Raw genomic sequence first — 14,107 nt, forward strand, 5'->3', positions numbered from 1 at the left:
ATTAAGTGTTGCTAGCTATCTTGCAAGTACAGCTTTTGTAGTGTTCATTTGCTATAAACTAGTTTGCGTTAAACTCGAAAGTGCGTTGTAGTCTTTAACAAACAACAAAGAGCCGGCGAGTGGATAGGAAGAAAGGCTGGGCAAATACATGAAGCCGCAAAATAAAGAGGATTGTGTAACAAAAGGAAGTGATACAAATAGCCAAAAGACAAAAATATAAAAACAGCATGAACAAATGGTTTAAATATTATATAAAGGCAGTTTTATGTTTAGTTGTTCATATTTTTAGTTACCCACTCATGCAATACTGTCTTAATTTCTTGTATCTGCTTATCGTAACGTTGTGTGTTCCCTCATGGCTAAAGACGTTGTTTAAAATAATACGAGTCCAATTCAAGGACAATTAAAGCAAAACTACATTGAGACCGGAGCTATTTACAAAAGTATTCACAAACTATCTAAGAAAGTTGCCTTCTCTCTAACGAAACTACATCCTATATACTGACCACTGCTGGGAGTTTTGGAGCACATCTTCTGCAAGTTCTTATAAGATGAAGGCATAAAAAGCATAGTAACAGAGTCAACCACACCGTGCTTGTCAGCGCTGCCAGGAATACAGTAACACTTTAGATCAGGTGGGTTCTCCATGCTGGACGGTAATGTGCCGCGGGGCAGAGTACTTGCTGGTGAATCGAGGGTGTTGGCCATCGCTCTCTCACTGTGTATTGGACACATAGATCTCATGATTACATCTTGCTAAGTCATTTTCCCTTGTTGCAAAACTATTATTTTCCAAACACCAACACAACATCTGACAGAATATACCCATTTGTAAATCAAGAACCTACCTCCGCGCTGTCATATCATCTCTGTCTGTATTAGGAGCGCTTCCTGTGGGTACTTGAGGAGTCCATAAAAAAGGTAGGGAGTCAGTAGTATCAGACCGTGGCCTATCTTGCAGCTGTGCAAAATATAAAAAACACTGTAATTGTAAAGAGCAGATAACTCCCACAATTTAAAAAAGCCATCACTTTAGCTGAGATATAGTTAAAAAACACTGATGATAAACTGAAAAAAATAAACTCTTCACATAAAAAATGCAACTAAAATGAAGCTTTACAATCCAAGATACTTTGAAATCGAAAAAGCCTTGCAAAAGCAATAAAATTCTATCTTTGAATTTAAGAATGAAGGAGCACAGCACTTCCATGCTTCAAAGATTGTTCCCTAGTAGCATCTTATGATGTATGACAACTATGAAGATCTTATCCAGAAGAGGATAGTTTCACTATGATTAACATAATTCAAAGAAAAGATCTTTCGCTGAAAAGAATTAACAAAATTCAAAGGTTGCTACTGCTGCGACACCTGTTGCGACACCTGGTTAGTGTTATCTACTATGGGTAGGGAATACTAACAAGTCTACGAATGATATTATTTAGTATTACTCTTGTCACCAGAATCACCAGCTTATGCTACCAGTTCAAGCTCTCATTCTACCGTCGGCACAAGCCAGCGCCGGTTTGCAAAATAAATCTCATTAACTTTCCAAGTTTTGATGTTATCCAAGAGATAATGAAATTCATTACAAACTTGTGCTAAATGTCTATACATAACATTAAAGTCTAGTTTAAGACATACATATAGGTAGCCCTGTTAGAATCCCATTCTAACAGTATTCAGTAATATACGGTATCTACGAACGACCGATTTTCACATTTCATTAAAATGAGGCCATAATAAAAATCGAGCATTTTTTAAACAAAGCAAGAATATAATCAAACGAGTTCCGTGAAATTTAAGACATGGTTTCTTTGATTCGAAATGAAACTTTTGGGCTTTTCACCAGCCTTTGTAAATAGGGGAACTGAAGCTTTGATTCCTACATGTATGTAGACTATCCAGTGTTTGCTGAAATAATTTTTGACAGGAGCAAGAAACAGTTCAAATGATATATCTTTACATAGAGTCAACACCTGAAGACATTATTGAGACAATCTCTATGCGTTTTTGTCAGTAATCAATATAAGAGAATGGTAATTTTACCAAAAATGGTTTAACTACCATTAGAGCTTTTCATATATTGAAATTGATCATAACCAAACAATTTCAATCGCAATGCAGTTGTGTTTAAATCCTTTTAATTGATTTGCAATCATTTATAATGATTTTTAATTACATTCTAGAATGGTTTTAAAATGTAATAAAAACGCTTTCAAGTTATAGCCAGCTACTTTTATAAATTTTGGAAGCAGAGCAGCCAAAGCTACAACTGAATCTCAGTCAACAAAAGGATTACTTATGGACAATCTGTTGTAATTTCTATTAATGGCCTGTCATAGCAAAATGGAAAATTAATTTAACACTATTTTTTTTCAAACTAAAACCTTTAAAACTTCCTATAACTAAATTTAAAATATAAATAACCTCAACAATTGGTTATCAACAAGCAGAATAGATAACAGCGATGTGAAATAAATATGATGGTTTATTAGCTCATCAACCTATTTTGGTTTCAGCATGGCAGTCAATGAGAGTTTATTAAAAGTTTTTACTTATAATTTTTGTGATTGTTTGAAAACGTGGTTATTTTTTTAGCATAGAAACCCAGTGCACAATAGAACTAAGTAAAACAATAGTTATGTTTAAATTAATGGCTATTGGAATAATGTTAAGCTGGTAACATGTAATCATTCAAAAGAAAAGATGACTGAATCTAATGAGCAAGGGAATTATCTTTCTTCTTAGGGAAGCGCAACTCCATAATACAACATGTACTTGTCAAAATAATAGTTTCCTTTTCAATAAAACTGTGTTGAATGCAACTAATACTCTGATTTCCACAACTTGTCTATCTTATTAGAGCCATACCTTGAGAATGTTAGGGTAGCATATAGAGAGCTTGAGGTGAGGCAAAGCGTGTTAAGTCAAATGAGACAGCTTAACTCGGAAGTCCATCACAGTTAAACACACAGGTGTACAGAATAGTCATTGTTTTAAGTCATGCGCCAGTATTAGTGCCTACCTGCTTCATGAATTTAATGCATTCTTCTGGGACAAGATCCATCTCGAAGGCATTTGGATGGTTTTCGAGTTCAGTTATCAGATGGTGAAAAAGGATATCATTGGTCTTGCGGGCAGCAGAAGCCGTCCCTTCCTCCGCATGCTCTGCAGTATAATTTACTAAAACATGCTTTTTTTCCGAGCTTTGTTTTAATATTCTTCTAATGATTCTGATTGAAAAGTGGCAGTTTAACTGCACCAAGCGGATATTTGGTGACACATACAATCTACAGTTATGCGCATGCATCTATTGAGTAGTTGACCTGGTCATGAACTCAATTAATCTACATATTTAGTAGAAATTATCATAATATAAACTGGATCTTGATATTTTTTGTGCCACTTAAATAAAACAATAAGTGGCACAAAAAAGATTTCTGAGCAATCAGCAAACTGACAGCTTTCTTTCTGGAATAGTTTTCATCCTAAAAATGATAACAGTTTGAAGACATTGACACAAAACTAAGTTCAAAGAGAAATAGAGACGTAAACGCTTGGTCATTGCTCGATACGGTGTATTACCATTATTTCAACAGATACCATTACGGAATTTATGTATTTTGTTATAGCTTTTCTGACCACCAATAAACAGGTGAGCAGAAATAAGGCATAGTCATAATGCCAGCAATGGCACAATTTCAGAAAGCAGATCATTTAAATTCTAATATGCCAAACAAAAAGACAAATCTTTGAGAGACAGTCATCACCTGGTGCACTGTAAGAAGGGAATAGTGTCTCCACTTGCTGGCACATGGGCAAAAGTTTCAAGACTGAAAAGACGAATGGGACTTGCTTCACTCTATCCGCTGATGCGTCAGCGTCATCAGAACTTTGTGGGCTCAACTTCTCTCGTCTCCCAGACACCAAAGAGCTACAATTGTGTACCCATGCATGTCCTGTTGCTAAGCCACCATTTGAGTCACTAACCATAACAACAAAAGGAATGTTATCTTTAGGTTAGTAATGAAGCAGTCCAAATAATATAATACTATGCATAAAAATGAGACAGTCACGACCGATGGCCATGGACTGTTACTTAAGTATTAGGAGGTGAAAGCAACATGCAGGGAAATAAATTAATGAGATTGGTTATTGATATAATCAACCGTGTCCATTACTGTCTCCTTGCCGCTTCGCGACCAGGTGTTTATTTATTACTCCTCCAATACAAGTCATTAACTGGAGATGAAAGAAGTCTTTGGTCAACCTCAAAACAAAACATGTAAGCATCAGCCAGGAGGAATTCATTCTAGCCATTTGCATGACTGACTACTACAGCAGTGGCTCAGTACCTGGACATAGATGCACGGCTGAGAGGATAGCAGTGCTTGAGTAGGTGGTCCAGTGTTACCAGTAGAGTAATGCATCTCTCATCCTTAGGAAACACCTACAAAACAGCATGAGACTTGATGTGCAGATGATGCAGAAATTAGTTATATCTAGTAGGCCCTATATAAACATAGTATATATATACTATATATATACTATATATATAATATATATATACTATATATAGTAATAGCTGTACTACCCAGATAATAAAAACATATTTGAACAGAAAATTGATTTGTTTTTAACATATAACAACATTTACCATTTTAACTTTCCAACTACATACATGTATCATGAGAAAAGTGTTTTGTGTAGTTGAAATAATTTAAGAGAAAGCAGAAACAACTGTAAAGGTTTTAAAACTTTGTCAAACAACTGTAACTTTCAAACTTCATATCATGAGAAAAATGTTTTGTGCAGGTCAAATAAATTAGAAAAAATAAAACAACTATTAAAGGGTTTAGATGTAAATGTGAAATAATTAGCAAGTAATAGCTAAATTAAGTCGGTTTTGCTACGATTACAACAAAAGATTGAGTAATGATACAATTAATATGAACTGAGAAAACCAAATAAAAGTCCTGAATATGTTGAATTAATAATATCAATTCTTGCATAGAAGTGTGTGTATAAAAATGGTTACTTTTCCACCAGAAGCTATCCATCAAAACTTTGAATATGACGATACTGGTACCTCTCAATACCAGTACAAATGTAAAAATGAGATATCGTACTTTCTTTATCTGGCCGAACGGAGGGAGAATGTCGAGGCTCTTCTTAAGGAGATAATATCATTGTCCGCATGAGAAGAATTGGCCTTGACCCTGGATATAGTAATTGAACCTTACGAAAAATATTTTCTAACACGAGCATCGTAACGCGTGGGCGCATTGCTAAAATAATTAGCGTGTGCATACGGTATACGATATATGATAACTCATTGATAAATATGCTGTTGTAGCTCAGTGGTGGAGGGCTTGGATGAGAAATTGCGGATTCGTTCGTCGTGAGTTCAAATCCATCAGAACGCCGAATTTTAATTCCAATATTTTAATAGCTACAGCTGGAACGACACACATACACACATACTTTGAGAAATATAGATACTAGCTGTGCTACCCGGCGGTGCCCGGGTAATAAAAAAGTCTTTGAACAGAAAATTTATTTGTATTTAACATATAATAACAACATTCTAACTTTCAAACTACATATCATGAGAGAAGTGTTGCGTGCAGTTGAAAAAATTAAGAGAGAAAATAAAAACAACTTGTAAAGGTTTTCAAACTTTGTCAAACAAATGTAACTTTCATATCATGAAAAAAAAAGTTTTGTGCAAAACAGCTAAACTAAAAATAAATAAAACAACTGTAAAGGTTTTCAAACCACTTTAAATTTAAAATTTCATAACTTTTAACGGCGTTTATCTTTTAATAACGCAAAGTGGAACCTTGGTTCTTGAACATAATCCGTTTCAGAAGGTTGTTCGAAAACTGAGTTGTTCGAGATCCGAAACCATTTTTCCCATTAGAATAAATGTATGTAAATTTTAATCCGTTCCAAGGCGGGAAAACAACTTCGGTAAAGCATTTTTTCAACATTTTACACCATAAACTGTACTGTATACTGCTACTATGAATAAAGACGGGTAGATATAGATTGTGTTCAATTTTAATAAAAGGTTTTCTATTTATGATGATGAAAAAAGAAAATAAAAGTAAACAATTCATATGTTTTGCTCTTAAACATCAAAAACATTAGAGGTTAAGATACAATAACAAAAATCGCAGAAATTGATAATGAAACAGCAAAAAATGCAGCAGGTCAGTTACATCAAAAATCGTAAGAAAAAAGAAAATATAAACAGCAATGGCACGTTTACTTCACATCTCAGAAGGAGAATCCTTAGAACTCCAAAACAATTTCGACAGGAAGAGTAATTCGATAGGAAGGTATTTGCTCACATATAGCAACATATATTGCCCAAGGAACACATCAAGCTCGTGACTAAATTGGTAAGACGTCGGAGTGGTGAACGGGAAGGTCCGAGATAAAAACTTCTGCCATACGGATTCTTTATTCCAAGATTTTTATAGCTATAACTGGAACTACACACTTACATAAACACCAGCTTTGAAAAATATATATGTGCACCAATGTATATGTGTATATATACACACACACACACATATATATATATATGCTATAATTAGTAACATTACAAATGATAAATAGTGTGGGAATGGCAAAATAGGCAGAGAGGGCAACTCTTAAAGTAATAGTTTTGTAGGTAGATGATACATTGAATAGCGGTTTTGTGAAGCAGGCACTAATAATACGAAGCTGATGAGTAGACAAAGTAGCTCAATTGTCAGGCATGTCAGATATCTGCATTCTCCAAGGGTCCAGACTTATCCAAGTTTAGAAAATTACTTTCTCAAGTCATTCAATGACAAATGCTTCCGAGCCTTAATGACAAATGCTTCCGAGCCTTAGACCTTGATATGTTAGAAATGCATTACTAATGTGTTACTAATTGTGTGTAATTGTCTGTGTTACTAATTATAAATTGTGAGCGATTCAAAAAGATGTAAACTATCTTTTCCAACACGTGTGCAGGATAATGTGTACAGACCCTTTTATGGTATAGATATATCCACAAAGTCTGAGTATTACTATTTCTGTAGAGACTAACAGGAGCCATTCGGCCCTGAGCAAAAATGCTGAAAAAATGTTCGACAAATTAAAGTTGTCCTTCACCGATTGCCACGCCTACTTTTATATATCTTTATGCGCTTACAATATTTGTGTAAAGTATTACTTGTGTACTCTGGTACAGCTTAACCTAAATAGTTTTTGCCACAGAGACGTTTGAATAAATCATACAGTTAATTGGTTTATTAAGGAACAAATTGTACTATTATCATCTGTTTATCAACAAACATGCAGGAGTAGGCTTATTTTGGTTGGGAGATATGATGATATGAATTAGGCCATAGTGACAAAGGCTGATACCTGGCAGCCAAGGATGACCTGATATGTTCGGTAATTGATTCCTACACTAATTTGGTTATTGCTCAGAATGTTTTGGCATGTCTCATTATCTAATTCTGGTATTGATGAGCACATTTTTGTTGTTTTATAAAGATACTAAAAACAATAAGCTTGCTTATTGCAACATTTGTATGACTAAAAATAGATTAGGGTGAGAAGTGCCATGGATACCCAGCTCCATTGAATAACATATCGCAGGAAAACATTAAAGTGCAAGATCAGCCTGTAGAACCCTTTGAAAAAACTGGCATAAGTCTCTTGTCAAACATTGTTTCCTAACCACAGGCTTGCTTTATCAACTCTTTAGGTTGTACATTCACTGATTACAGCAAAACAAGCACAGCTATAGTATAACAACTAAATGCGCATGCAGTTGCTGAACGAACGCTCAAGTGTATTTGTAAAATTTCTGTTCCTCATCGTTTCACTACCAGGTTCCAATGCAGTTCTGACCTTGATTTTATCATGTACGAGGTCTGATCCAAAAGTTCCCGGAATGGAGTTGTATACTCGTGCATATTTGCACGATGGAAAAACCCATTGCAGCGTTGGCTGGGAAACACCTCTGGAGTGTTGTCACAAAATTTCAAGCTGCTATGACAAGGCGTTCTCACGTGAGCCGACGATATGTCAAGGTCTGTCAGGGGCTTCCGTCGCTTTTAAAATTTTTTTTATCATCATGTCTAATAAACAAGAACAGCGCATTTGCATTAAATTTTGTGTGAAATTAGGAAAAACAAGGATATTACGACCTTTAAAATAAAGTTTTGATCATTCCTGAAAGCTTCCTTAAAATCGTTGCAAGGGTGCATCCTGAGCTCGTTTTGATCATCAGTTAGCAAGCTTGGCACGAACTTTGCTGCAACTCGTTTAAATTGTTAAAAAATCGTTTAAATTGTCAGTTAAAACTTTTTGAACAGTTCCAAAACTAAGTCCAGTCTCTCCAGATATCTCTAATGGTTAAACGTCGATCTGGCATGACTAGTGACCTCACACTAACAATTTACGAGCAAGTTCTTGCCGGCGCTGGTCTGCCAGACCTTGCGTCATCTTCAGTGCTGTCTCTACCTTCATAAAAACGTTTGTACCACTCAAAAATTTGTGTTTTCTTTAGACCAGCATCTTCAAAAGCGATAGTTAATATTTCAACTGTCTGAGTACTTGTTTTCCCTAATTTCGCACAAAATTTAATGCAACTACGCTATTTCGATTGATTAGATATGACGATAAATTTGTTAAAAAATGACGGAAGAACCGGACAGACCTTGACATATCGTTAGCTCACATGAGAACGCATTGTCATAGCAACCTGAAATTTTGTGACAACACTCCAGAGGTGTTTCCCAGCCAATCCTGCAATTGGTTTTTCCATCGTGCAAATATGCACGAGTATACAACTCCATTCCGGGAACTTTTGGATCAGACCTCGTATTCTTCCTAACAAGAAATGTGAGACTCCGAAATGGCTGCAGCTCTCCCTGATCACATAAGGCCACAACCTTCAAACTGAATTATGTGATTAACAAGTCACTACTGATTCCTAGCAGGAAATTATAGTCGAGCTAAAAGAGTTGATAATCTGTTTATGTATCTCTGGATCATCTATTTGCATGCATTTGGTAAATAGTGGCCTGCATCAGCTATCCCACACAAATTTCTGTAGTAATAAAACATAATTTATACGACCTGAAATATGAAAAGGTACAAGATGGGAAATATGTTTGATGTTTGAAATTCAATCGCATACCCATCACAATCGTAGGAGAACTACAGTAATTTTTTAGGATACGCGAGGGTAAATGCTAACCAAGTCAGGCAGAGTATGTCGACAGTGGATAAATGCATCGTTAAACCCCGACCCAAGGTTTTAAAAGATAGTTTCAAAATTTTAGGCTACAATAACCAACCAGTTTGCTTATAAAAATGTATTGGGCTTATGTTAGAAGTGTTGTTATTAGATACATTAGAAAGTTATTTCTTTGACCGATAGAGTGGCTACTGCAGCGGTCAAGCTGCAGCAGTAGAGTATCGGTGGAAGTTGCATTTCAAAGATTTTATAAGTTTATGGATACACATACCCTAGGACACTTTTATTTTGCTAGTATTTAGTTTCGTGAGTACACAGACTAAAATTTCGCTGCAACTTAATTTCGCGGCTCTGATGAGTGCGAAAATATAGTGATGTGAAAATAAATGCAGTGGAACAAACAGATTAGATTCCTCAGGTCCAGTTCGCTAGTAAGTAAAAATTTTCAACTTAGGACTAGTTTGTACTTGTAAACCGCGGGTAGAAATGTATGGGCGAGATCGATAATTCAATTTGATCGCTTGCTGCCATTTGTTTCTTGGGACTATCAATTACGTCTAGGTCCCTCTATATGACGATTTTATTGTGGATATCAATGAACAAAGCTATCTAATTTCGCGTTTTCGCTCGTTTGTTATGATAGTTTAGTTCCGCTTATGAAATTTTCGCGAGAGGATGACTCCGCGAAAATTAGATGACGCGAATACATAAGTGTCCTAGAGTATGCCTAAACAAATCCTTATTATGTACCCAGTAGGCCTACCGTATCAGTTATGTTTTGAACATTTATTATGGCATGTTTGGGAAATCTGAAAATAAACTATATTAACATTTTTGAGCATATTATATACTAGCAATTTACTACCTCATGGTACTTCAGCCTTAGTTCCTGGCTAGTTGCATACTTGATCACATACAAATTACAGTTCTTTGCTAGAATGTGTTACCCTTATTTAAATTATCAGGAATGCATAGCTAGTAGATTCGTCCACCCCTTCACAATCGGTAGATTAGTTGAATAGTTAGTACTAACCATAAATAACCTTCAGGACACCTTACATAACTCTACAAACAACAATTGCGAATTAGAATGAAAAACCTGGTAGTAAGCAGTAATTATTTCAAAGCTACATAACCAAAAATACACTTGTCATTTCATTCAGCATTAGTGTCTGCTGCAATCGCACAATAGAATGTCTATAAAGGACTTGCATTCAAGAGAGTCACAGAGTCCGACAGTCATGGCCTAATTCCACTAGCCATATCAATGGGTAATCCACACAGACAAAAGACGCAGTCAACTGTTGTGTCATGCTGTCACTCACGTGACAAGTGAATAACCAAGAATGATCTTTATTCTTGACTGCGTTCAATAAATTGCCATATAGTACCGATATTTATTCAGCGATGTTTATACAGCGCATGCTACATCCCGCCCCATCTTTCAGGTTGCCATTTTAATTCTAACTACATCGTTACAACATACTATGTTGGCAAAGCAGACTTATAAATTCAGACAGTCTATTAGGGATTGTCAGATCAGCAGGCAACCACCAAGCAATGTCAACAGACTGTTTTGGATCTATGCATACTTCTGTATAGCTGCCTTTACCTTAGATATCCTATGTCATATTTTTAGCAAGGACTCAAACTATAGTGGCAGGCTTTGCAATATTCTAGAACTAAAGTAAAAGGCAGAAGAGATTCTGTGTTCGCTAGAGGGCAGTTACTATGAGCATTATGATTAAAACTAGTTGAAGTTGAATCTGACCACTATTGTTTATTGTTAGCAGAGAGGAGATGCTAGCCATGATATGAGGGCATACCAGCATATGATTGAAGGTATTGTATGTATTAGACTAGTCACAATACAGTGGGCCTCTATAGTAATTGAGACACACCAGCTCCTGCTTTATGCTTCTCTAGTCTCCCTCTCTCTAGTGTTGTGAGAAGCCGTAAGCTGGCTACAAAAGATCTTCAATAACGTTTGGCATTCTCTTTTTTATCTCATCCAATGTTTGTATTCAGTTAATTTATGGAGGCTCCGTGTTGGCATTGTGAAACCTTTTGAATGAGATAAGGTGTGCGACAAAGTTTATGCTTGCCGAAAAGCTTTTGCAACGAATCTCATACAATGGCTGGTAGTGTGCATAGGCTTTAACTAGAGCAACAATCTTCCCCGTCAAGGTGGCCAAATTCAAGATATTCCTCATTACAATAAAATGAATGGTATAATTAGCTGGTAGTTCAACAGTTAAAGTCACAAGCTTGGTTTTGCAACACTCAATCTGATCATAAATGCAAATATATGAAAGCCTCTTCAGCTGAACCTTGCATTTCAAATCAAATGCAAGGAAACATGTCATTGGATGACAGACGTGACGAGCAGTCACGAACCCAGCGACTCAAAACAAACTAAGTGACTGAATGAAAAGAGATGAATTTTTCATCTGCGTAAGATTGTTTATTACGAGTATTACGACTTTGCATACAGGACGATTATCATAAATAAGCTCAGGCCAAGCCATATATCAACTTTGACAAAATATAAGAGCAACCAACCTCATATAAATGATTGATTCAGCATCAAAATTTAATTAAAAATACAACAATCTTTACTAACCTAATTATGATCGCATGCTAAATCTTAGTTAACATGTGATAGTAATTATTCAAGTTTTTATTACCGGGTTTAGACCCTAAGATGATGCTTTATGTAACCAGAGAGCATCAGCATATTTAAATAATAGAAATGAATGAAAAAAACTAGTACGGTGGAAAATCAGACTTGAATAAATGTACAACCTTACAACTAGCAGTAATCGATTACCGATGAGTCCGTACATAGTGTCCGAAGAAACACTACTTAACGATGTATGAAAGGTCTGACGACGTTTCGAGGCCCTGGTGTTGTATAGGACAGGAAGCAGTTGGAGGAGTTGAATCTCATCTATTAGCAACAATGAGGAGTTCCAACGTCTCCACTGCCCCTTTCCCAGACCTTGTCTTTTCACAGTCTCAACATAGTGCGCCTTCACGTTGGAAGCATAGCTTCAGACTGAACACTGAATAGTGACTGCCAGCTCACCACCTCGAATGTCAACCAACAGGTGTTGTCACAAACACGAGCATTGCAAACTTCTCACGATCCTTGCCTACATCAAGTTTCATCAAGCAGCCACTTACAAGCAAAGATAAGGCAGGCTCTAAGCTTCTCTCCAATCGCACTGGGTTACCACGTTTGCACAACGATAACTGTCGTTCTCTAGAAACCTCCATAAACCATGTGATAAGCGCAAGCTGTGGCCAAGCGCGCTAAGTGCCCAAACAACGATAAAGAAACAGCGAACAGATCTGTGAGGTGGCAAGCGGATACCAAGAGAATTTGACTGAGCTATATAGACTGTAGTGAATGCCTCGAGCCAAGGATGGCATCTAAATACTGATAACATTGTAAACTCAGTTGAAACTATTCAAGCATTTAACAAAAAGGAATACAAACATTCCCTCTGTTCCACAACCAAATCATCTATGCAAGCAATGACTACAATCTGTCAAACAGTGACTGACTAGTGGATTTCAACTAGGCTAACAATAGTATGACCCAAATTCAATGGAATTAGTCAGCACAATCATGACACAGGACAGACAGATCAACAACACATTCAAGCGCTTCAACAAGAATTACAGAGCTAGGAATAATTATGTGTATAAACCAGTTTGACACGGGTCTTCTTTGCCGATAGCAATGTGTAAGTAAAACAGCAAAAACAAGAGTCTGACAAGCCCTCCGCGTACCTACCGAGCAGTCTAAAGCTGAGGTTGAAAATGTGTCACTGCATTCTCTAAACGCTTAGCTTTCCTTTCTATTAGCCCATCAACTTTGACCTTATTAGCTTCAACATTCCATCCAATTAAAATGCAGGCAACACTCATCCCAACATGCTGCGTGCGCTAATGACCGGAGCAAAGCGCAAGTGCATGAATAAGTGTCATGAACGATGGACACAACTATCAATTACATAACCACTGTTGCCAGCAATGCAAAGAATAAAATTTCAAAGTATAATCCATAAACACCAAAAATTAAGAGATTAATATGAGGCTGTTGAAACGAACTGTTGTCAGCATCCGGTGAAGCCCTTCAGTCGGTCAGAGTGATAGAAGTGTGGCTGATGAAATTGATGAGCCAAACTAAGCTGGAAGAGTTAGATCTGACATGTGTATCAGCACTGGCAGAATCAATCTTCCAACTGAACATGGCCTTCAATATGGATAGCCAACTGACAAGCTGGCAGCTGTCGAAAGTGCCAAAGAAACTGTTGCAGCTAGTCAGTTGCGCTACCATTAACCACCTGCTGATAGCAGCGGCTATGCAGCCCGAATGAGACTCCTGGTTAACAACTTGCTCCATTTAAATTCTAATGCATATCTCAATCACTGCCAGGTTGGTGATAAGAGATTCTATAATGCTTTAGCCATTGTGTACACGCCAGTCAAAAGTGGAGCAGGAGAAAACACCCACTAAGATAGATGTGGCACATACTGAGAACTTGCTAACTATTGTCCGCTATCTTCAATTGAGCCTGTTTGAAGGGGAGGTTTTGGTTATCAAAAGTTCAAAGGGACTGAAACGCCTCCCTTTATCTGACAAGCAAACAGGCCAAAAGACACCCATATTTATGGAAAAAATGAGAGAGCAGAAGAATCGGAGGTCATGTCCAGCAGAAGGAAACTCGGAATTGAGCTAGCGCATGTAGTCGCTAGTGCGCCTTGGTTTGCTGCAATCGCAAAGATAGGCCAGAACATAGAGTAGATAGTATTCCCACAAGCAATGAGCCATGATAAGACATA

General features: G+C 36.8%; 1 protein-coding gene across 1 annotated transcript in view; it reads right to left on the minus strand.

The window, feature by feature from the left end:
• LOC137406741 (KICSTOR complex protein SZT2-like) overlaps nucleotides 1–14,107 on the minus strand; it is a 136,864-nt gene that overhangs the window by 71,426 nt on the left and 51,331 nt on the right. Inside the window, exons 24-28 of the mRNA XM_068093375.1 lie at nucleotides 4,356–4,450; nucleotides 3,771–3,934; nucleotides 3,026–3,168; nucleotides 849–961; nucleotides 507–718 (exon numbers count right to left, since the gene is read on the minus strand). Of these exons, the coding sequence (XP_067949476.1) occupies nucleotides 507–718; nucleotides 849–961; nucleotides 3,026–3,168; nucleotides 3,771–3,934; nucleotides 4,356–4,450 (727 nt within the window). The remainder of the gene's footprint in view (nucleotides 1–506; nucleotides 719–848; nucleotides 962–3,025; nucleotides 3,169–3,770; nucleotides 3,935–4,355; nucleotides 4,451–14,107) is intronic.

This window comes from Watersipora subatra, chromosome 1 (assembly GCF_963576615.1).
Source record: "Watersipora subatra chromosome 1, tzWatSuba1.1, whole genome shotgun sequence".
Taxonomy (NCBI): Eukaryota; Metazoa; Bryozoa; class Gymnolaemata; order Cheilostomatida; family Watersiporidae; genus Watersipora; species Watersipora subatra.